Below are 24,658 nucleotides of genomic sequence, written 5' to 3' on the forward strand. Positions count from 1 at the left end.
CAATGGGATATTTAGCCATAAAAGCAAGGTTTCATAGTTACCACTAGGTCACAGAACAATATTCACAGCACCAGTTGAAGAAAGGAAGCAGGATGCAGCTTCAGCATGTTATTTTTCTCTCTTACCTGGCTGGTTGGAAGACTTCACTCCCACTGTATTTGTGCTCTTGCCCTGTCCCAGCAGGCAAGAAGATGTATTAGTTGTTCCTGTTGGACGGATGTTCTCTCCTGAAAACTTCTCAGATGTCCTGGTTACTGCAGTAACAGGAAGGTGGGGCATCTGTAAGGTGACTGCAGGGGCATGGGCTTCAGGGGAAGAAGGTTCCGACATCTGAAAACAGGTCAGTTCACGAGTGACTTTTGCCTGACCTGAATAAAAAACGGGAGAGAGGCAGAAAATTTGCTTGCAGATTTGTAACAAAGTTACAAGCCAATGTCCAGGCAACATTTTACAAATCATTGGATTTAATCCCCTGTGAAACATTGTACCATCTATGTAGCAGAAACAACCCTAGTGCAAGTGATCCTAGCAGCTATCAAACTTACTCTACGTGAATCTCAGCAGGAACAATGTCTATAGATCATTAATATACTAGCATTTGCATTCAGTGAGCTTCTCTTCCTCTGCGCAGCCCTCGCTCCCAATCTCCTGCCCCTGTTAAGGAAGCAGCATTTTTGTTCTTTTCATGGTTTTTCGAAACACTGTATGACTCTCTAAACTGGAGATGGTTAAGTCCTTCCTCCGCTGACGGATGATGGAAGTGGAGGGGTGACTTGCAAGATGTTTTGGATGCAAGACTACAATGGCACCCAGCATAGCAGGCCTTATCACTCGTGTCTCAAGTTAATGCAGCAGTAATAGCCTCTAATTTATGAAACATTATAGCACATGCTTTACAGTAAAGCCAAAGTTTTAACATTAAACTCGAAATTATGAAATAAAGTGTCGGCGCCACAGGACAATATCCATCCTGAAACTACAGCAAATTCTAACCCTTCCCAAATGTGAGATTTGCTCTATGACTGACAAGATCGTGTACTTTACAGGCAGTGATGCTTCATTTCATGCCCTGTTCCTACCTGATGATGAAGATCGATGCCCATTTTCAATGATGGAAGAACTAAACACTCTTCTAAACTCAGGTTTCTGGTGGTCATCCAGGTCTACGCTCTGTCAGAACAGACAACAGACACGGCAACTAAATTTCAAACGGCAACAAAAGTGAGAAGAGTATCCAGAAACACCTGCCAAGAACAGATCTTCCTCATGCAAGTGACCTCAAAATAAGAAAGGAACAATTACCTAACCCCAGGAGCCAAGGCTGCATACAAAACATTGGCAATGCATAACTTAAATCAATCTTCACACACTTGTCCTTAACAGACCCCAAGCACCTAGGAGGTGTTATCTTTTATTAGATAAAGGTATCACCATCCACTGTGATGGTGATAAACAGAAGACCTTGTGTAACAGTGGAGAAATTGATTGAGATTGCCTGGAATACTGCTCTGCATTTTTTTTTCTATTTGCTGCAGAAAGAAATTACACTGTGAAAACATATTGTACAAGCATTACAAAGTAATTCCAGTCCTAGCACATTACATATTATATTATAATCTGTAACTTCTGTAAGGATAACTTTTTTTTCCTGGGAAAAGCATAAATTTTCCTCATAATGTCTGTCAATATAATTCCAGAAAAATCAGCCAGGAATTTTTTCATGGGTTTAGTGGGAAGTTGCCGTTTTGTTTTTTGGGTTTTGTTTGAGTTTTTTGGCTGGCTGGGCTGGGGGTTTTTGGGGGGTTGAAGCGGAACATTAAACCACAAGAAACTGCGCAATTTTTGGCTGCATAACTAAAGGAAGAAGAAAACTGCTTCACGGATGCATGATTACTGCAGTTAAGTTTCCAAGAAGCAGGAGCTACAATTAGTAGTGAGAAATTCTCCAACACGCAGTTCACAAAAAGTCTCATTGATTGTGTAGTTGCATCAACATGTTTTAAATTCTGGAAAAAACCCAACTATTTTGAAACTTTTGTATTTATCAAGAAAATGGTACTATGTGAGAATACATTCAGTTATCACTAGCTGCCAGGATTGAGAGAATTACAACAAATACTAGTTATAGAAACCATGCAGAGTCAGGACTTCGGAGCTTTTATTGCTGCATTTAGCGCAATTGAGATCCCAGTCAACAATTACTGCCCATATTCACAACTGAAATGTAAAGCATAGCTAATGCAGCTCCCTAGAATCTACCCATGGTATACAGTTAGAACCGTTTAGCCATTCATGTCAGCCATTATGACCTGAATGTGAAGAATGCCTGTGCAGGCTGTAAACATCAATCTACTTTTATAAGCTGGGGAGGTGTGGGTGAGTAAAATCGTCAAACGACATAGTCATTGCAAAGGTCACGCAGCATTCTACACACTGCACTGGCTTTCTAATGCAATGACAAGTCCTGCATTACCTTATTTCATGCAAACCCGACCGCTATGGTTTGGCTAACGGTGCCAAAAGATAAACTGATACCAGGCTGGAGGATGGGGAAGAAGGCCCACGTGCTGACAGAACAGTGGGATCAGATTCTGATGTGCATTTAGTGGTGTCAGGCTGAAGTACTTTCAAAATCCACTTTGGAGATGCCAAGATTCTGACAAACCCATGTGTTTAGCAACACTTCTATCAGGGGTGGTCACATAGATTATAAATAGCAGAGTGATAACTACATATATCTGTACTTCATAATAAAAAGCACTCATTTGTACAACTCATGTGACAACAACACGAAGAACTGGTCAAGTTGAAGAAAAGAAAGTGAACACTAATATTTCAGATGCCTTATCCAAGCCTGCTTGCAGAACTAATCTCTGTGTAGCTCAGATCTCCACGTAATGGATGATAAGACTTTCCATAGTTGTAGGGCTGCTGGAATTCCTTCTTTGCTGCAAAGAAGTATAAACTTTGGAGATCCATAACCGGAAGCTGCAATTATTGCAAGCCAGTGGCAAAAACTCAACACGTTCAGAAAAAGTAAGCGCCAGATCACAAGATTAGAAACAAAAGAAATATCACTTATTTCCTCGCTGAACCTCTAAGGTGCATGTCTGTTATGTCTTCAAGATTTTGTCCACAACAAGGTCAATTTCTAGAAGGATGACAGACACAAATGATACTACTCTCTCAAATGAGAGATTTCAGTCATTCAGTGTCTTTCATAAAACCACCAGCTACCACAAGGGTCACAATAAAAGTCATCGGCTCTAGAAATGCTGTTTATCTAGGAGAAGTACATCCACAGAAAGGTTTGGGTCAGAAGGGATAGTAAAGATCACCCTGTTTCAACCCCTTGCCACGCACAGGGATTCCACGCATCAGATTGGGTTGCTCGGGAGCCCATTCTGGCCTCAAACACTGACAGGGATGGGTCATCCACAACTTCCCTGGGCAACCTGTGCTTCACCACCCTCTGAATGAACAGTTTCTTCCTAACAACCAATCTAACCCACCCTCTTTCAGTTTAAAACCATTGCCCCTCGTCCTGTTGCTATCTGCCTGTACAAAAACAAGTCCCTCACCCCCCTTTTTGTAAGCCCCCTAAAGTACTCAAAGGTCGCAATGAAGTCTCCCTGAAGCCTTCTCTTCTCCAGGCTGAACAACTCCAGCTCTCTAAGCTTATCTTTGCTGGAAATACGTAGGTCATTATGTACACCTGAGTCACGTCTTATGCAGTTACTCACAGGCTGACTAACTGCTGGGTGCCATTGGGTCACCAGGGAGCCAATGGGAAATACTCGTTTAGACCTTCATAGGTGGTCATAGCCAGCTATCTCTCTCTCTCTGCAGCTTTGACCACTGCAGGCAGACTCTCTGCAGCCGTCTGTCCAACAGACAGAAACTTCTCTGACGGTTTTAAAACAGAACACCCTTAAAGTACTTTTAGTCCTCCCTCTTAACAAAGGCATCACACTCAATCACAAAAACTACGGAAATATCATAACTTGCAAAGCTCCTGCCAAAATGTAAAATCAGATCAAGAACAACAAAAAAGATATCAAAACTCTTCTTTTGTAAGTGCTCAGTAGCTCAGGTATGGCTCCACGATCCAGATTTTCAAAACTAACTCTTCAAATATCTCCTATTTTCCACCTTTGTGGAAGCAGCTCTCAAGATTCTGGTCTAGTTAAGAGAGCTGAATTGAAGGCTGGTATCAAACCAACAGGAAGACTCACCTCCAAATCAGAACAGCTAATGGCCATTTAAAATTCCACCTAAACCAGCTTTTAGACCACTGTATAACAGCTTTCGAGGACATCATAGCAGAAACTGCCCAGATTAAAATTAAATGGAGATTTGTGTCCTTACTTCTGAACTATGCTTGGAACTCCCTGGATTCATTTTTTCCCCCCCAGTTAAATTACCATGAAAAAATCTAGCAATATTAGAAAATAATGGTTCAGATACCAAAGATGCTCAGAATCTCCAGTATCTAATTAATGCTGCATCAACCACACAGTAAAAAGGAATTCAACTGATAAATCTTTTCGGGAGCAAAAGAGCTCGTCTTGGTTTGCTGCTATTTCCAGGTCAGTATTATTTGCTTCTCATATCTCACACTTACGTAGAAGTATTTACTAAGATAAAAGTATCATCAGTTTTACCATAGATATTCGTGTTTCTGAAAACATACACAGTGCCATTTATGTTATTCCATTTGAAATGTTTTGGTCATATAACCAGAAACTGGAATCAACTGAAGGAACAGTGTTCATTACAGAGAACGCAGGTGACTGGCACAGCAACCAAAGCTCGCTCTTTTGCCATTTGTGTGCAGCCACATCAGAACCTGACCCACAAATTCATGTTTTCACTGCACAAATTTGGTGTGTATAGCTGTAGCGGCACCTCCCATAGTTCTCAGTACTGAAATTCCCTTTTGGTCAGCTCTGCTAACTTGGGAACTTCTCCAACCTAAATTGTTGGGAGGGCACTGAATAACGATCAGCACCTAATTGATCTTCCCTGAACCCTCAAAGCAAAGCAGGAGGGTACTCACACAAACAAAAGCTCATACTGAGCTTTAACATGGACACGGATACCTAAAGCTGGACATTACCGTAACATTGACGCGAGATTCTCCATACTGGGAAGTATACTAGACCGTGAAATGGAACGGGGAACAACAATCCCTTGTCCCTTCCGTATCACCCAGCTTACACCTATTCCTTGCAATATAAGCAAGCGTGGATAGCTCCGCAGAACAGAAAGGAAGCAGTCTATAAATTGTATGGATGGTGTTTACCTTTTTCACATGGGGGGAAAAGTGGCAGTTTCTACAATGTATCAAACGGCAGCTTTACCTTTTACCCAGAGGTAGGAAGCCCAATGTCCGCATTCACGGGTCAGTAGGAATGAAGAGGGTAGGAATGCAATACAGACTCTGCTCATTCCCAATTCTAGTGAATTTAATTTCCAAGCTTTTACTTTTTAACCCCAAGTCTGCATAGACCGCAGACCAGTTTTTTAAGCTTCAACAGTCTTAAACCCCCCTCAAGACATGCTTAACCAAGAGGACCTAAACAAGCTGTCTAAACAAGCTGTCATCTGTGAAAGCCAAGTCTCTGGTACCCCGGTTTTATGTGCCCAAATCACAGCGTACTGTCCGGTAGTACTCTCCTGGCATCAAGGTTTGCACAGGAACTCTCAACTCTTCTCGCAGAGACAGACACTGAAAAAGGATTACATAAAACATCTCAGTACCAGATGAGCTTTCCACTAAGTGGTGTTTCTATGCGCCACACGTTACAACGTTCTGTTACACTGCAGGAAGTTTTATCACTGGGAGGAATGACTGACTACGTCTGTGCGAGTTTAGCTACCACTGACCCCGCGTCGCAGAAGAGGAACTCCGTGTCCTTAAACGTTACCCCGTGCCAACGCAGTCTGGCAACAGTCGTGAAGTATCCTCTTATGCATGCCCTTGGCCCTCCCTCCTGCCGTCTCCCAGGCCGCTTACTTGGCTCTGGCCAGCGACCGCTAGCTTGGCACGACTGGAGAATGTGTCGTCGGCCGAACCTTGCTCCGGCGAGCCGGGCCCCACGGCCGCCTCGTTCACCCAGTCCTGCGGCAGCCCCGCCGACCGGCCCAGGGCCTCCACCTGCCGAGACAGGCGCTCCAGCTGTACCCGCAGGCGCAGGTTCTCCTGCTGCAGCTCAGAGACAGCGTGTGCCAGGGGGCTGGCGAGGCGCAGCACCTCCTCCACCTGCCGGCCTACCCCCTGCTTGAACAGCTGGATGTCCACATGGATGTCCCGGACGGCGCCCCGCAGCATGTCCTCATAGCGTCCCAGGCCGTCACAGACGGTCTGAGCCTCCCGGCTGTTCAGATCCTCGATCTCGCCGGCCATGGTGTCCACGGGCCGCAGGCTACGCGGGCAAGGACGGAGGGGCTCGGGAGCGGCCAGCGGCGGAAGCCTGATCGTCTCCCCGCTCGCCGCCGCCTGTCCTTCTCTTCGAGAGCTCCCTGTGCCTCCTGGCGGCCCTGACCCGGCCCCCGGCGCCGCCGGGCACGGCCCGCTCTCCTGGGGCGCAGGAGGCACAGAAGCGGCGCGAGTGGCGCGGCTGCAAGGTCCGCCCCGCTCCGCGTTCACTCCTTCAGAGGGGGAGATGGAATTTGGGGAGGCAATGGTGGAACAAGCCGGGAGAAGGGGCGGGGCCACGGGCTCATTCACAGCTGCCCAGGGACTTTAGGGCCCGAGAGGGCCGGGCGCTGCGGGCTGCGGTGTGGGGCCGCGGGAGCGAGACGGCACGAAGCGGGCGCCAGCGCCGGGCTGGGTGAAGGAAGAAGTGGGAGATGTGGGTTGGAAAGGAATAGGAGAGAGACAGAACGAGGGGAGGAGCGGTTAGTACCAGAGCCTTCCCAAGTTGCTTGGTCGATGACCATGTGAAAGTATGCACAGGCTGTCTCTTTCGCGGGAACTCGGGGGCAAAAGTAAAAGAGAAAGGTCTTTGAGGGCATAGAGACAGAAATGCACGCACATACACCCTTAGACAAACCGCCAAGTTGCTGCCCATGAAAGCGCAGAAACTCATAACCGGCATGTTCACACTTAAACGTTTCCCATACTAGGCTGCAATTCGATGGGCATTAGTATTGAGCTGCCAAGTCGTCTGGCAGATCCAATCTGTGTGCATGCGGGAAGAGACACATTTCTGCCAAACTAGCCAGAGCCACGATGCAGAATGCTTTCAAGCATATTCTTTACTGCAGCACAAGACAAAAAAAAAGCCTCACAGAAAAAAGGAATCTGAGAAATACTTTAAAGACATTTGTGTCATCAAGTAGCCTATATCTGTCAGCCCTCTATGTCAAATAGCTACAACTTCTTTGGTAAAATTAAACAGTTGGCAATAGTAGTTCTCTTGCAGCAGCAAGTAGCTAAGCCTATAAACCTGGAATATGCAGGGAAAGTTGTAGTTCTGCCCTAGTCAGTATGGGTAAAACCCTAAAGCAATAATAACATAATTCAATTACCATTAGCTCACAGGCAATTTCTTAGCATATACAACCTTATCTAAAAATACATATATGTGTGTGTGTTTATTGATCTTGGCAGCTCATAGTCCTAATAGTGTAATTCTTTGGAAAATACTCTTCCTGGATGGTAAATATTTCCATTTTTACAATATTTTCAATTACTAAAGAAAACTTACACTTCATCACAGAATAACTATCTAGTAGAAAATTCAGCTTTCTGATAAAAGGTGTTTTGAAAAAAAGTTTCCAACCTATTCTCAGTTAGGTCTAGCAGAGCCAAGCAAATCAAATTTTGTTGCTTCTTATAGCTGACAGGCAACTTTTCTGTGTCTTTTTACTCATAGCAGGAATTATCGTAACATTGAGATCACGGTGGCAGAAGGCAACAGAGTGTGCACAAGGCACGTGTCCGCAGATGTACGTGCAATCGCATACATCCAAAGGCAGCAATAGGAGAAGCCATTCCCTGATTTGTGCAAGGTATTCAGCTCCTTTGGCCCTGCTCGCTCACCACAAGAAGGACTAACGATCTCCGTTATACCTAAGGATGCCAAGCCCTGTAAAGGGTAACATTTAAGAGACAACAGCCGCTGCCATGGCTGCAAACTTTGTTTTCTCAATACTGATCTCGGGTATCTGAGACCTGGTCATCCTCTCCTTAGCAATCACTATCCGATCGTGTGTCTGACAGCGTTCCACAGGCTGTTCCAATTCTTTCCAGATCAGAGTTCTAGCTTTTCATGGCATAAAGCAACCCGATACTCTGGGATAGCTCCAGCTTACACAAAACTGCCAGCCAAGGGGAAGGCCTCAGCAGTAGGACTTTTTTTGTCAGCACCTGTCTCAAAGCTCTCTACTGCAGAAGAAGTGGAAAAAAAATCTACAGTCACTTCACCCAGACCAGTTCCTTATTCACACCTCCTCCTTAGCACTTGCTTCACCAAGCACAGCATCTTACAATGTGGTTTATTATTTTGCACAGCACTCAGCTTACCCCATCTGGAAAGAGGTGATACCACTTGAAATTCTGAGACCGGGGCAGAGGGGGGCAAAAAGGAGAAGCAACTGCAAAACTTATGGGGATCTGGTGCGCTGTGAGAGTGATTCACAGGCTAAGTATCTCTCGAGCAAATCTATTATTAGGAGGATCAAAACCTACTATTGTATTAATTCACTTTTGGGTTTTGCATTTGAAAGGAGTAGGATTGCCCAACACTATGCTATGGGAAGGCAACAGCACCCCGGCATTGTCCAGCTGGGATATTGCTGCATGTTTTCATGGCTGGGTTGTTTACCCTGTGGAGTTGCCAAAAGACGTACAAAACTCCCGCCAAAGCGTCCCCACACCAGCTAACTACAGTTCTCATTCTAAGAAACAACATTACCAAGCATCTGGAGACATTCGGGAATGCCAAAAGACCAGTAGCAGGACGTTTTTCTCATTCCTCCAGTGTAATCTTCTGCTAGGTACCCCACTATTTCACTTTGCATTGTGTTACAGAGTTCATCAGGGCTATTTGACATTTATCGGGCCAGGGCTAGGTGATGGCTTTCCTGTCATGATAATGATCGTTGATGATCTCCTCAAGCACCCTTCCTAAATACTCCAACACATTCCTGTGTACCACGTAAAACTCCCACAGCTTGATAGAGGCCTGACCGGTATGTCTGTCTTTTCCTGACTGGGATTCACTTTTTCCTGAATGGTCTGTTTTTCCAACTTGTTATTCTTCCCACTTGCTACAATCTGTCCCACTCTCTTGTTCTATAGCAAACTAATTCCATTATGCCTCCTTTTAGGAGGGAGATCCCAAGCGTTAAAACATGTTTACAGTCTGTCACAAACCCATATAAAATTGATACTGTGCCAAACAGAGAGCAGCCAGCTTCCTTCCTTCAACAGGAGACCTGTAGCCCTTGGCTTCTGCTGTGGCATTTTGGCCCACGTAACACAGGTAACGTTCATCGTATGGCTGACCGGACATAGCAATTGACAATACAGTCAGACATTTGCCAAGGGCAGCCACGTAATGATCCCGGTACAGCTTCTAAAGGGTTGGGAAAAACTTCTACTGCAGATAGAACCCTGACCTTGCATTAAGCTTAACAGAAGGAATGATCTGAAGCTCCTAATTGAGGTAAATATGCACATGCTGGTAATTTAAAAGTTAACAGGGCAAATTTCAATCTCAGCTATAATATTATTATTAATGTGAAATTATTCTTTCAATTCATGCAGTTACTTGATATTTACTGTTATCGCCCTAAAATCAGAATGCAGGCCTTGGTCTTAATTTTGAAGAGTGCCCGTACCAAGTACCGGATTTTTTTTCCTCCCTTGTGTGCCAGAAAATAAACAACAAAGGAAGGTGATCTATATGTAGGCTTACAAGAACATTCACAAAAAGAGGCAGAGGAAAACACTTGTGTTTTGCTTCATCAAAAATATTTTATCCCAACTGTTATTCATTATCAGAGCAATGAACACAGATGTGGAGAGCAGCAGTGGGCTCAACGGTTTGGCTTCAACTCTTTTAATATAGAGCCAAGCTCATAATCAATTTCTTTGATGCATATACTTCTTATTGCAAGCGGAAGGGGCATCACTAAGTTCCTTAAGAAAGCAAAGACTTTTTTCCTGTCTTTATAGACAGGACAGAAACAGAGGCATTTCCTGAGTGCTGTAACTCACTAGTCTACAGCACCAAGTGGTTAAACTGCTGAGTAAGAACTCCGCTTCGTACAGTTCTCATCTGGCTTTCTAGCGCCAGGCCTAAGCTTTGCCTCTCCGCTGCTTCCCTGAGTGTCCCGACAGCCGAGGCAGTGCACCTAGCCAACTGCATCTCTCAGCACCTTAAGCTATGTCCGTAAGCAAAGAAATATTTAGGACTTCCCTGACAGATTGAAGCCAATACAACTTCCTCATACTTCAACCCTAAAATGAGAGAAAATATGGGGACCTTTCATAAGCTTCTGGTTCAAAACTTTCCCATGAACATCAGCATCAAATCCCTCCAGAATCCTCCTGCCACCATTCCTCACAACAGGTTTAGAAAGGTGGCATTTCCTTCCATAATTTGCACAATTACGGCAGTTCCTTTACCCGTATATCCTGTACTGCTTGGTACAGGTTGGAAGCTTTGCTGCAAAATAACTTTGCAAGTAATAATCAGAAGCATTGAGATGCACGGCAGAACAGGAGGCATTTGACAAGTGTTATCCTGAAACCTGTGGAATATACAAAGCCTAGGTTCTCACCCTACTGTATTCCTAATGAGCTTCTTTATGGCATAGACCAGCACTGGTCTGCCCACACCAACAGTGGGCAGTTTGTGTCATGGGTAACAGCGGTATGCCTCTTTCTACATGGGAGCTTGCTTTCCCGTTGTGTTATTCCCATTGACAAATCAGAAGCTGTGTCAATGGGAATAACCGGTAGTATTTAGTACCGGTAGTCTGGACCTGAAGCATACCTTTCTTTAGAGTATATGCAAAGTAAACTAGGCCCTCATTTGAGAGATCATTGAAGATTTGCTAACATTCAGAAAGCTCACAGGCAGTTAGAGCCTGGCTCACACGGCCAAGGAACACGCAACTTTGTTCCGATTTGTTCCGAAGGTTTTTAGCAGTCAACAGAAATAGCGCTCGGTAAAGGTCAGCAACTCATCTTTCTAGACCTAATAACAATAACGGGCCCAGCAAGGTTGTTCTGTGATGACACCCGTGGTGATTTATGACCTACAAGGGGCTGTCTTACACCAGGGGCACACAAAATGCGGTAATGCTGGTTGCAGCTTGGAGGGGTTAACAAAACCTGCGGCCGAGGGTAGCAAAGGCTTTTCTGCCTTCGCTAGCTAATGTTTCCGTGTGGCTTTTAATAGGTTCCTTCTCTCACAGAGAACTGAGAGCCATTGAAGCCAACGAGTTTAGCGAGAAAGTTGTGAAAAGACCAGGAAGCTCAGCTTTTGATTATGACTTGCAAGTACACTTTTATGGCCTACAGGCAGTTCTTTTTTCATGTGTATTTTGTTGGCAGAAAGGAGAGAAGATGACAAAACTGGTAACTTGTGGACTGAATACCTTGGTTGGGGGAAATACAGGGCAGAGTCGCATGCTGGAAGGACTGCCTTCTAATTTTGTGCCACAGATGGACAGATGGAAAATTACTCCTGACAGCTGAATGCAATGTGCATTCATTACATGCAGCTTCCCCTAGCAAGCATGACACTGTAGCATCAGGAGCAAAGACTGAGCTGAAGAATTACCTGCTATCAATCAAATTACAAAAGGGTGAGGGGCAAGAAAAAAGACAAAAAAAACCCTAACCAAACTCTCCTCTCGTCTGTGCCAGGCAGGCCCATTAATGGGACTAGAATCTATGAGAGGCTGAAATAAAGTGAGCAAACTCATCCTCTGCACTTCATCAGCACAGCTGAAGAACTGATATGCAAAGAAACAGAACTAAAGGAAGAACAGGAGCACTGACGGCCAGGATGATAAAAGGATAAACTTGCCAGCTGTCACCAGCTGTCTTCCTACAACCCAAGTAGCTGTCAGTGAATCCTCTCTGGACATAGCACATGCTCCACAGATAGCCTTGTCAGTCACGGTGTGCTTCTAAGGGTAAGCTTAGTCTCTGACCATGTAACAAATCTTTTAAGAAAGGCAGTAACTGGCTCCAAATGAAAATTCCCTCCAGAGTGGAGACTGTAACTAAATGTGCAATGCAGAAAAGCCACTGTGTGAAGGACCCTTTGCTCACATGACAAACTCAAGGAGGCCTCTCTTGTAGAAATCTGGCAGTCAAGATAGATACACTAAAGATACGCTGAAAAGGCTCTTGGAAAAACTGGATTTAATGGCCCCATCAAGACTGTCCAGTACCAAAATAGGCCACTGACAGCTTTGGCTCAAGACTCTTGTTCAGACCTCAGTGCTTCTATAAGTCACAAGCCATTTGAACCTCTGCAGAAAGCTTGTTCCCCTCTCCTGTGGAACCACACTTCAGGTAGCACTTCCTCTGCCCACTCCTGAGGCTATCTAGCCTGCCTGAAAAGAGTAATGGCTGATCCCAGAATTACAGAAGGCAGAGACTGGAAAGGACCCTTTTTCTTCCAACCAGAAAGTCCAAAGCCATCAAAGAACCATTAAGTGAACACCTGAGCAATTACCTGAGCAGCACCTGGAGATGAGAGACCAGGCACTCCTGACTTCCAAGAGCTCCCAGAGCTGCCTTGCTACTCACCTTTAGCCTTGGACAGCAAGACAATCCTAGAGACAGAAATCCAGGTTCCTGCTGCTTCTGGAACGAGGCACCAAACAACTCCTGGCTGCTGGTGCCTGAACACAGCAGCAAAACCAGGATGCTCTTCCTTGGGCAACACTCCAGCCTCTAGAAAGCCAGGAACACAGGACAATCCTGCCTCTCCACTGGGGCATATAGATCCAGCTCCACTGCCATATGGACATTTGAGACAGGAATCCATAACCCTCTGTGAAATCAAATCACAGCCCCAGATGTTTTCCTGCTCGTGTCCTTAGCCCGTCACTTACCTTTCATAGGCTTCTGCCAAGTGCTTGCAAATGCTTTGCTTCTATCCAAAAAGATTAATACCACCTTATTTCAAGGTTTCAAGAAGTCACATCAAGTCATCTGGGTCACGTGTTCCACATCAGATTCTCCTGTAGAAAAAAAAAATATATTTTTCATTGCAGATCATTTCTTAAGCTCACAGGAACACCAGGATCTCACATATCCCCACAGAAATTCTCTCAATACCATTTGCTACTTCTCTCTCTACCAGGGCACCAACAAGTTCTGGGTCAGTTCTTGTTCCATGTTGGCCAGGGACCTTAAGAGATAAAAGAGGGCACTATTATTACTACTAATTACAGCCACAGGCTTTAAAATTTCCACAAATTACAAGCTTCTGGAAGCAGAAGCAGATATACCTCACCCTGCTGGAGCTGACTTGTCCATTCCCTGCTCTGCTCTCACAAACCCTTCAGCCTCGCTGCCAAACCCAGTGCTCATGTCCAGAGCACACATATCCAGAGCAGCCCCCAGTGCTTATTTTACATCCCCCCGAGCGTGGCCAAAGCCCCCCAAGTGCATAGGAACAACAAATCCTCACAGTGAACCAACAGCAGCACCAACAGGTTTAATCCATTCAGACAACAACTGATGCATTTCACTGCTGTGCACTGGCACTGCTCGGTGTGGGAGGGTCAACTGAGCTTCTGCACGTCCTGAAGGACAAAACATGAAAACAAAATTAATTCTTTCCACAAAACAAAAAGGCATAAAAATCATAAAAAAATATGCCCTAGAAATGCCCTCTTCATTTTGAAATTAGTGTCCTCGAACTTAAACAATCATTAAAAACAGAAAACACATGAGATGGACAAAAGCACCAGATAACGGACAAACCTTCAGGCTCACATCCTTCTGGAAAATGGTTTCTCCAAGTCTTTTCCCTCATTCCAAGCCCTTCTCCATCCTCAGGGATCACTGCACTCACCCCAAGGAGCTCACCAGGGAAAAGGAGCAAGTGGAGACTTGGTGGCTGCCCTGGGATCTCTCCTTGCACCACTCCAGGCAGTGACCAGTGACCGAGTGTTTTTCCGGTCCACAGTGGCAGGAGAATGGACACAGACACCAACAGGGAGAATGGCCTTATTTTACTATTAATGGGGAGGCAAAACAGAGGTAAAAGGACACATTTGGAAAAACAATGAGCTTATCACTCGCTTGGCTTTAACATTTCAGCAGGTCACAAATCACTGCAGGGACATTCAATCTCACGGGGAATACGATAAAATATGCTGCAAAGACAGGAACCTTGCACATGTTGATAGCAGCACATCAGCTACAGAGCATTCCAAACATTTGGAAGGAAAGGAACTGAAGTCTCCCAGCAGCAGCAAGTGCTGCTCGATCCCTTTAGGACAGAAGGTTACTCTAAGCCAGGACTAGAGAAAAACCCCACACATTCAAGGACCTTCCAGGGCTCTGTTCGTTTGCCCAAGCAATCCTGAGCTAGATGGAAATGTGCATCTCCCTACTCAAAGCAGCAGAGAACCCCCAAGGAGAAGCTCAGCAGTGTCCCTCAGCACTGCTACCCAAGATCACCTACAGGGACTGAGGTCCAACACCAGGGACTCTGAGGCTTCCTCACCCTCCATAGCCACACAGCAGCTGGGAATCCCCTGTCACAGCCCAGCCCTGGAGAACTGGGAATTCCCACGAGTGTGTCCACCATCAGGCAAAGAGGCTCTGGCCATGCCGGGACAGGGCCCAGGTCACACAGTTGCGGGCAATGAACGGGCTCACGCAACTCCCACTGCAGGCACAGCTGGGCTCAGCCTCCTCCTGGATGTGCCCAAAGCCTGGCCAGGGCTTCAAGAGCCACGCAAGAGCTGCCTTCGGCACTGCATCTCCCAACGAGGCCACAGGACTGATCTCGGGGCCCTGTCCGGCCTCTGAACGCAGGAAGGTCAAGCCATGCTTCACTAATGAGCACTGACCTAGTCCAGAACACTAATGATCCTGGCTATTTCACTACTGAGGGGATGCAAACACAACATCTGGTTTAAACCTTTATCTCCAGGTCAACTTGAGCTCAGGGCCTGTTGTTCAGGCCTTGGCACTTCACAAGTTATGGCAAACTTGCAGATGCCCAATACCTTGAAAAGGAAAACTTAAACTAGCAGAAATAACTCACATTACTCAAAAGCTGCCTCCTCTTCTAATAAGTACCTCTTACAAATTCTATAGTAACTTCCACAGAAATTTTATTATTCAAGTTACTTTATGAATCAACCTCAAAAGACTGTTTCTTCCTGCCATGTTCTGTCCCAGTTAAAGCCTAATTAATACATTCAGCATCAGACCCCAGCGAGACCCATGCACTGCAAGAGATTAAAGGGAAAAAACCAAGGTAGGCAAAGTTCTGTACCTTCCCCAAACAACATACCCCAAAAGTACGTGTCTCCCTCTCACTTGCAAAAACACCAAGGCTCAGCATATTCATACTCCCAGCATATTCCCAGCCGCCCAGAGGAAAAGGTCGTGCAATTCTAAGGCAAATTCCGACCAAGGCACGGAACAACGGGCTCTCAACCCAACCCCAGCTGCACCTGTTACTACCCACCATATAACGTATACCTCAATACAGTCCCACACACCATACCCTGCAGGGAAATAAATGAGGATAGTCTTACCGCACTAAAACAGCCCAGGGACACCCCACAGACCGCCCAGAGAGCTCCACACCGAGCCATAAACCCAGAAGCCTCTTCCGGGACCCTTTTGAAGCCCCGCCCGGCCCGCGATTGGCGGGCTCGCTCAGGCATGGGCAGCGCTGATTGGACAGCGGGCCCCAAGAACCGCCCCGGCCCCGCCCCGCCCCGCCCTGAGGGCCCGGGAGCTCCGCCCCTCCCTCAGCGCCGACCTCGGTTCCCCCCGGCCCCGGTTCCCCGGCCCTGGCACTGGCCTCGATCCCCCCCGGCCCCGGTTCCCCGGCCCCGCCCCGCCCGCGCTGAGGGCCCGGGGGCTCCGCTCTCCCTCGGTTCCCCCCGGCCCCGCTTTCCCCCGGCCCCGATTCCCCCGGTCCCGATCCCCTGCCCCGGCCTCCCCCCGGCCCCGGCAGAGATCCCGGCTCCGGTTCCCCCCGGACCCACTCCCCCACAGGTGTGAGCCACTAGGATGAGGAGGGGACAGACCAGGCTGTAATGGACAGTGGGAGCTGTAATGGATAATGAGGGGCGGTTCTGGCCGGGGACGGTTTAAGAGGGGGAGCCTCAGCTCGGTTTGGTATCGGCCGTGGGGTGTGAGGAGCTCATCCTGAGGTCTTGGACGTGGTTCATGGAGTGAAGGTGGGAGCACGTGGATTTGGAGCATCACTTTGGGAGGTAATGAGGGATAAGCCTTTATACCGAGCATCAGCAGAAGGTAAGCCAGTGTGGGTTTATAGAGGGGGCTTTGTTTCCTTTTCAGCTTTATCTTAGTAATCCCTCCCTGGTGCTCCTAGAAAAAAAAAGGAGTTATGGAAATAAAAGAAGTTGAAATTGCGAAAAAAAAAATTCCTCTTCTGTAGTTTTCTATGTTTGAACTGGAGGAAACTCATTTTCACCTAGAATTTTAATGAGTTGTGTATGTTTATGTGTTCTTTATTCAGTATTGGGTTCTTTGGTAGTATGTAGCATTTTGTTTGACTTTTTTGGTGTTATTTATTGTGTGCAACTTGGTTTTTGAGTAAAGATGATGTTATAGTGGATTTTTTTGTATTTGAGGTAGAACTAATTTAAGTAGCTTCTTTTTGAGAGGCTTCTGGTGTGTATTATTGGGGTTTTGTGTATTATATGTAGGGATTCAGGTTGGACAGAGCTAGTTTTTTCTTTTTTGTGGTTTTAAGGTGGTTTTTAATGTTTTATTGTGTAGTGTTATTTATTTTGTAGATGCCACATGATGAGGGAAATATGGTGTATTTATTTCATGTTGGGTTTCATAGTTTGCATGTTGTCCAGAGTATTTTTGAACTGAGTTTTGTTGTTGAACTGCTTTTTAGGGAAAATGTGTTTTTCAAGGGTATGTTTTCAAAGGTTTACAGTGGTGTAATAGGCTGTGGTGTGAGGTATGGGGGAGGTTTTTTTAGTGGTGGCTTTTATCATGGCAAGTGTGTTATGTTTGTTTTAGCGGCCTAGACACAGTGTGATGTAGGTAATTTTATAGGATTTATTAAAATTTATAATTAGATTATTGTTTATTGTATTATAGGGGGTTGTTTTTTTAGCGTGCTTGACTATGGTACATGTTTTATAGTTATGGATAATTTAGGAGATATCTTTGTACTCAAATGAATCTCTTGGTTTTGTGTGAATTTAGGTGGTTTGTTTGTTTTGATGGCTTTGAGATATTGTGAGTTTATTAGAGTAGAAATAATTTGTTTTGGTGCTGTTAATTTTTGATAGGTTAATGAATTTATATAGGTCAAAAGACATGGGTTTTCTGCTTCTTATTTGTTTAGAGACAGGTCTTTAAGTTGGGGGGGTTCTGAGTCTATATTTTGGAGGCTTTTTGAGGGGAATGGACATTGGGTTATCTTTATTATATTTGGTAGCTTGGCTATAAGTACGAAGACTTGGTACTTTTTTTGGTGGACTTTTGTTTGTGTTTTTGTTTCTAAAATTGATATATTTGTGTGGTCAGGGTAGTGCTGTTTCTGGTGTAACTCTAAGCCTCCATTATTGTTTGGGTGTTTCATGTCGTCCACTTGTATTACACTGAGATCCTCTCACCCGCCTGCCAACAGCCCTGCTGAGATCATCCATGGATGTTTGGTTTTCTTTATGGCACCTGACTGAGACAGCAGGAATTTCCCTGAGGCAGAGACAGCCTTCCTTGGCCCCTGATGTGGATTCTCATCCCTGAACATCCCAGAGATAAGTGAAGGGCTCAAAGCCACAGAGGGGGTGAAAGTGGGGTGTGGGTTGGGAGTCACCGGAAGGGATTTTTGGGTCGGGTTTGGAGATGGGGATGTCCAAGATGTGACCCCTTTAGGGCACGTGAAGGGAAGGTCTCACAGTGCTGAGGTGTGCAGGGCAGAGCAGTCCTAGGGCATGTCGTGTCACTTGTCTGTTGTGCACTCTGTGTCTGTTGTGTGTTTTGTTTTGTGTGTCTTTTGCCTTAACCCTTCAAGGGGTCTTTTGGAAACCCCAGGCATCGTTCTTAACATCTCCCTGTTCCTTGGACAGGCACTGATATCATTGAACTTTGACTCAGGTGCTCAGACACACATCAGAATCCATCTCTCTCCACAACCATCCAGGCTGGTGCCTTTCCAGGTCTTGTTCTGAGCTGTATCCACAGCTGTGCCCTGCTGTGATCCATTCTGGCAGATTAGGTCTTCTAAAAGTGCACAGCTCAGTGGAGGATTCTGACCGTAGGATTCTCGGGCATCCATCTCTGCCTTTCTTGGGATCAGTGATCCCATTGGCATCTTCTTCCTGCAGGGTTCTCTGAGCCTGGTCAGCTCTCCATCGGTCTGACCTTGGTCATCTCATTGCGAGTTCTCTCGGTCCTCAGGGTCATTCTTCTTGCCCAGATATTTCTGTCCCTGTTGTGTCCCCCCTTTTGTCCTGTCCTGTGTCACGGGTGTTGGTGTGTTTGGCCTGGAGCTGCTCTGCCTTGTTGCTCAGTCTGGGTGTGGGGGGAATGGGACAAGTCCTGGGGAGTTGAAATTTGTCATGTGGGGTGTAGTTGGGCTGTAGAGGGTATTCCTGGATTGACACAAAGTGTCTGGAGCTGTCGAGTTCTCCTTGGTAAAAATCAATTTAAGGACTGAAAACATGAGGGGCTGACAAGTTATGCACACCAGAGACACTTTTTTTTTTTTTTTATATATAGCTGTGAGACTTACATCTTGATTTTGAGTCTCTTTCTTGGCCAACTTATTTTGTTAAAAATCTTATTTTGAAGTGCCTCAAACCAAGGACATCCTGTTTGAAACTTTATCCCTGTTGTTTTTCCTCTTGCAGGTAGTTGGCAAAAAAGGATGGAGCCAGTAGGAAGCAAAGCCCCTGGAAGGCCTTATCCCAGTCCAGCTGTTGTTTTGTGTTCTTTAAAAGATTTTATATTTATTTTTAATTTTTAACTTTTTTTTAATATTACGTTTAGGTTTTTTTTGATTTTTATTTTATTTCCATGGGGTTTTTTTTTTGCATTTTTAATTTTTAAAACCTTTTTCCTAATTTTTATTCAATTTTATTTATTTTTATTTTTTCATGTTTTCTTTGTTCCTTTTAAAAATTCTATTTCTTACCCAGAGTAGGTGGAAGTTTGGCCCTAAAGGAGAGGAAAACCAGGAAAGAATGACATGAAAGAACACTAAAATAATTTCTGCCATGCTTTAATATAAAAAGAATAAAGAATAACATGAATAAAGACCAACCATTCTCTGTTTTCCAGGAGCCTCCCATTCTCTGCACACTGACCACCCTTCTGGTGGACTTCTACACAGAAACCTTTAACTTTTTAATCCTATTTTTCCCTCCTCATGTTTTTTATGTTTTATTTGTTCATTTTTTATTATTATTATTTTTCTCCATTCTCTTTCTTACCCCGGGTAGGTGGAAGTTTGGCTGTTGGCAAGAAAGAAGTTGAAAAATGACCTCCCTGTCCATTGGGTGTCTGGAAATAATTGAGAGTGCAGTTAGCAAAAAACCTCTGTATTATCTGCTAAATTAAAAAGCTTTAACAGCGAAAGGTGTAAAGACTGTGGTGCCCTTTTTTTCCTCTCAGGTCTCATTCTCCCCATGCACAGTATTACCAGGAGTAACTTGAGGTCAGGTGTTTTTCAGAGGTAGCAATAAAATTAAACCTTTTATTTTCTAACTCTCTGAACCTCCTTGTTAATTAGCCAAGAAATCCAAAACTAAGCAAACAAGAAAAACCCAGAACAAAACCCCCCACAAACAATTCCCCCCTCCCCAAAATCGAGATTATTATTTTAATAAAGATTAAATATTTACCCCTTAGAAAACCAGGGTCCTTCAATTCTAATTGTGTGGTTCTGATGTGTTTGGTGAATGAATTCATATAATTTAAAATATCAAGAAGTAAACAGAAATTGAAAAAAAAGTAGCAAAAAGAGAACTATAAAATACAAAAAATTATATCAATAGATGCAATCAATATTATTAAATGTTCCATATATTACAATATGTAAAATAAATGGAATATAATGTACATGATATAATAGATAGATGGTAATGATTAACAGAAATATCCAACTAAGAAATAGAAGAAATATTGAAGTGTAGCCTAAAATGAAGGCTTTTTTGATTTTGGCTCGGTTGATGGCAGGGTTGTCGTAGTTGTTGTGGTTGGGGGTCTTTTGGGGCCTTTATTTTCGGGGATGTTTGGAAGGGGAATTTTGGCCACGTTCTTTTCTGCCTGCGCTCCCTGCGGCAGCTCTGCCACCGTGTGGAAACAGAGCGGTACTGCAGCTCTCCCCCGAGCCTATCTGTAAGGCAATGCTGCCATCCTGTGGATAAAGATCGGTACTGCAGCTCTCCCCCAGGCTGTGATCTGTAAGGCAATGCTGCCATCTCGTGGATAAATTTCGGTACTGCAGGTCTCCGCCGTAGCAGCCCCGGGCAGTTTTGCCGCCCGAGCGCCGAAAGATCACGGCCAAAAAGGCCGGAAAACAAATGTGAGCAGCCGGACACGTGGCAGCCGGCTCCCTGCGCGCGACCTGGACTACGGAGCCGCCCGGGAGCGATTTTTCCGCGGCGTACGCAGGTGAGTGGACACGGGATGGGGGCTGAGCGGCGCCACGGCAGTGTTCGGGCAGGCGATGTGGTCCGGCGCCTGTGCGAGCAGCCGAGGGGGACATTTGGGGGGGGTGCCACAACCAAGATGGCGGCGCGACTCGCGGCGCTTGACCTTTTAAAGAGGGCGGCCAAAAGGGCGGGAAACAGAGAGGACCTTTAGTGTGTCTATCTAACTGCCTGCATAAAAATCCCGACCACGGCGCCGCTCGGGGACAATTTTCTGTGGCGTTTCCAGATGTACGGACACGCGCTGTGGGTTCAGCTAGACGCAGCTGGGTTCAGGGTAGGCGTTTTCGTCAGGCGTCTGTGTTAAACACCGATGGGGTCCTTAGTGTGCCACAACCAAGATGGCGGCGCGGCTCGCTGCGCCTGACCTTCTAAAGATGGCGGCAGGGAGGGGCGAAAGTGACGTAATGCTCTTAGCAATCGGAAAGAGCCGGAGAGTGACGAAAATCGCCGAGTGTTGTCGAACAGCTGAGAATAGCCGACGGCTGACGGAAATCGCCGAACAGCCGAACCCAGCCGAGTTTCTCCGAACGTCGCCCCCTCAGCCGAACCGAACGAGCCCAGGGCAGTTCCGGGCCGGATTTGCCCCCTTTCTTATTTTCTGAGGTTTTACATATGCATAATGTCTTACAGGCTTTCTTCGTACATATTTATTTTTTGATCTTGGTTATTTTCGTTTGGAATAGTAATTACTTTATCTTTTTCTGCGCACGGTCAGTTTTTAGTGGTGGTGGTCTCCAGGCCCTGGGGGGGGTCTTTTTTTATTCATTTTTTCACCTTTCTCTTTCTCACGTGTGCTTTGGCTTTTTTGGCACAATTTTAAGAGAACATATTATTTTAGAGTCTGTGTTCATTTCTTTATTTGTGCTCTTAATGCTGTTATGCTGTTGTTTGGGTTAGTTCTTCTAGTTCATTCTCTGATTATTTGAAGGTTTCTTATTTGTAATGTTTAAATATATGCAAAAAAGTAATAAGCACAGTGTTACTAAATATATTAATAATATATTAATATATATATAAAATATGTATATGTAATATATAATAATAAATTTATCTTATATATTTTAAAATACTACTTGGAATGTATTCTAATATACTATATTGTATACTATATAATATACTATATACTATACTATACTAATATACATGATGTATATGGTCTTTAGTTTACTATAAAGAATTAGTTGTGATTTTTCAGTTTATGCCTCAGAGGCCGGTTTAGATTAAATATCAGGAAGGAATTGTTCCCTGTGAGGGCGGCGGGACCCTGGCACAGGTTCCCCAGAGAAGCTGTGGCTGCCCCTGGATCTGGTGGAAGGTGTCCGTGCCCTGGGTGGGGCTGGAATGGGATGAGCTTTCCCTTCCACAATTCAGTGATTCTGGTGGTCTGGCTGAGCTCAGTCAGCCTGAGGGGCTGTTGCAATTTCAGGCTGGAAGTTGAGTCCTCATAACTTACACTTGCATAAAAGCAAGAATGAACGCTTAAAAAAATTCTAATGCATGATTTTTTTTAATATAAAAATACAAGGAGAGGTGCTTCCTTTTATTTTCTTCTGATTCAATTGTATTTCTCACAGCACGGTAGAAACCCTGTTCTGCTCTGGCTGCTGAAGGACACTGCAGCATCTCCAGGTGCACCTGAAGGCATCTCGACGCCGAGAGAGATTTGTTCTGTTTCTGCATTGACTCTGTTGAAAGGTGAACACAGAACGTCCATGGGTCACCCTGCCAGCTCCACTTGGCTCAGCAGGCATCGCAGGGAGGGCGCTCCTGTCATCTCTCTGGTGAGTCTGGAGGTGGGTTTTTCTGCTGCTCTGTCCCAGAGGGGTTTTCTGTATTGCTGCTGTTGGCATCATAGTGCTGAGTTGTGAGGAACATCACCTGTGTAAGGCAAATACTAGAAAAAAATCACAAACAAAACAACCGTGTCTGCCTTTTGTATGAGAAATTGCATTTTGTCCAGGAAAATCTCACCGGGCCCCGGGCAGAGGAGGGTTCATTCCCATTAGATCAGGAGGGTGCACAAAGCAAACTCCTAAAGGGCCTGGCTGGAGCCTGTTGGGGTCAGCCTTAGCAGGGGGAAGGGTGGCTAGAGGGGCTCAGGCAGGGCTTGGGGTGGGTCTGACCTGCACTGGCCACGTCTGCTCTGTCCTTGCTGAGGTGGGCAAAGGCAAATCTGACAACTGAGTGTGTGCTTGAGACTCTCACTCAGCTGTCTGAGAATCTGTCTAGAGAATGGAAGCGGGGTTGGGTTTAGTTTGGTGTACAGCACTTAAAAGTGGTCTTCAGGTATTCTTCACTAACTGTATCCTGAATTAAGGCTCCATGCCAGAGTTCTTTGGTGAGAGCATTGTTCTAATGGAGGGTGGTTGTTCCTCTGAACTGGATTTAATGTCTCTGTTATTTTCTGGAGTTCCCATTTATTTTGCTGTGCTGTTGTGGATGTTCACCCTCGTACTCTGGACAGCGGTTTGGGGATTTTTTTCCTTCATTCCCCAACTATAATACTTTTTATTTATTTATTTATTTATTTTTTATTTTATTTTTCCCCCCCATGGCAGTAAAATTCTCTAGAGCACTAAACCGGCTGCAGAATGGCATTTTCTCGGACAGAGTAATGCTGCTTCTCCCAGCCAGCACTGCACTGTTCTTGGTGCCATTTTTCACTGTTTCCTGTAGCCCCAGAATCCGTGGCTGTCCCTCAGGGTTCTGAAGGAGTGCTGTATTTGGATTTTTGGCTTCAGGATCTGAACTGTGGCATCTGGGCTCTATTCTAGGAACCCCGGAAAAGCAAGCTCTTATTCATGAGGAACCATTAACTCTTGAAAGTCGAGCTGTCTTGCAAGAGATGCTGCAAAGGGTGAGATTTAACCTGATATCATTTTTTTTTAATCATCTCTGTGAAATTTTAATGTGCTTCAACAGTTTCTGCAAAACAGATGATTTCACCCAGAGCATTTCAGTGCATTGTAACACGTACTGGACTGCTTCATGTCATTGCTGTCTTGTGTTATGGAAGATCTTCAGCAACTTTTCCTTCAATTTTCATGGAAATTAGCATTTTGTGTTTATCCAGCTCAGCATTAGGTTCCTATTTGTGTCTCAATAATTTGACAGGTTGTTTTGAGTTAGTTGTGATTCACTTCTCCAGATCTTGACTTAACTTTGAGTCACGTCTCTTCTGCCTTTTGTGCAAATGGACTTAATGTTTTTGCTGTCACTTTGTATTGAAATATCGAGCAGCTTTTACTTCTGGGGTTCCCAAAGTCTGCCCTTGGCAGGTGCAGCCTCTGCTTCAACTTGGAGCCCTCAGTCCGCAGGGAAATGGACCTTTGGGGAAGTACTTCCAGCTCTATTTAATGCTTTATGGATGATGCTGATTTTCTGGAGGTAGGCTGTCCATTCTGACCCATTTTCTTCTCTCTCCTTGCAGACTGGACCTGCTGAAAGGCTGAGGCGAGACCAGGATCTGCAAAATCTCTGAGTCTGTCTTGCTGAGGCTGAAGCCATGTTTGCTGTCAACGGTGACATTGTGGAAGATGCTAAAGACTGAAAACTTTGGGGTTTTTCCCCTGAATCACCAGACTCTGTCTGCAGCTGTGCCCTGTGTGTCTCTTAAAAGAGTTTCTGGGTTTAGAAAGGTTTTTTACATTCTGCAATATTAATCTATGACTCAATTGAAAAGAATCATACTCTATCAGTGTGGTGTTAATTGCTCCGAGTTGGTTAATTAAAATAAATGGTAAGGGGTTTTACCAGCCCTTGGATGGCCCCTGGA

The 24,658-nt window shown here is 45.2% G+C and overlaps 1 protein-coding gene and 1 long non-coding RNA gene across 4 annotated transcripts; both read right to left on the reverse strand.

The window, feature by feature from the left end:
- Positions 1 to 256: 256 nt before the first annotated feature.
- Positions 257 to 6,886, reverse strand: LOC310923613 (smoothelin-like protein 2). 2 transcript variants are annotated; one of them, XR_014592653.1, is made up of 3 exons: positions 5,306 to 5,715; positions 1,080 to 1,170; positions 257 to 368 (listed from the first exon to the last, which is right to left on the reverse strand). XR_014592653.1 is itself a non-coding variant. In XM_083885545.1 (3 exons), exon 1 carries the CDS (start codon positions 6,407 to 6,409, stop codon positions 5,972 to 5,974), a length of 438 nt encoding a protein of 145 aa, XP_083741671.1. In that variant the 5' UTR covers positions 6,410 to 6,886; the 3' UTR covers positions 349 to 368; positions 1,080 to 1,170; positions 5,931 to 5,971. The 2 variants fall into 2 exon arrangements, 1 of the variants encoding a protein (XP_083741671.1); XM_083885545.1 differs by lacking the exon at positions 5,306 to 5,715 and adding an exon at positions 5,931 to 6,886 and having other exon boundaries at positions 349 to 368.
- Positions 6,887 to 13,003: 6,117 nt separating this feature from the next.
- On the reverse strand, positions 13,004 to 15,818 carry LOC310923614. Of its 2 annotated transcripts, XR_014592654.1 has the most exons (5): positions 15,763 to 15,818; positions 14,061 to 14,223; positions 13,674 to 13,788; positions 13,319 to 13,391; positions 13,004 to 13,221 (listed from the first exon to the last, which is right to left on the reverse strand). It is a non-coding gene; the product is annotated as an uncharacterized lncRNA (long non-coding RNA). The 2 variants fall into 2 exon arrangements; XR_014592655.1 differs by lacking the exon at positions 15,763 to 15,818 and having other exon boundaries at positions 13,674 to 14,062.
- Between the last annotated feature and the right edge of the window lie 8,840 nt (positions 15,819 to 24,658).

The sequence above is a fragment of the Zosterops lateralis genome (genome assembly GCF_965231275.1).
Source record: "Zosterops lateralis genome assembly, contig: HAP1_HAP1_SCAFFOLD_139, whole genome shotgun sequence".
Taxonomy (NCBI): domain Eukaryota; kingdom Metazoa; phylum Chordata; class Aves; order Passeriformes; family Zosteropidae; genus Zosterops; species Zosterops lateralis.

What these genes read in the sequence shown, in the direction of transcription:
- LOC310923613 (XM_083885545.1), bottom strand. Translation starts at nt 6,409, where the DNA reads ATGGCCGGCGAGATCGAGGATCTGAACAGCCGGGAGGCTCAGACCGTC.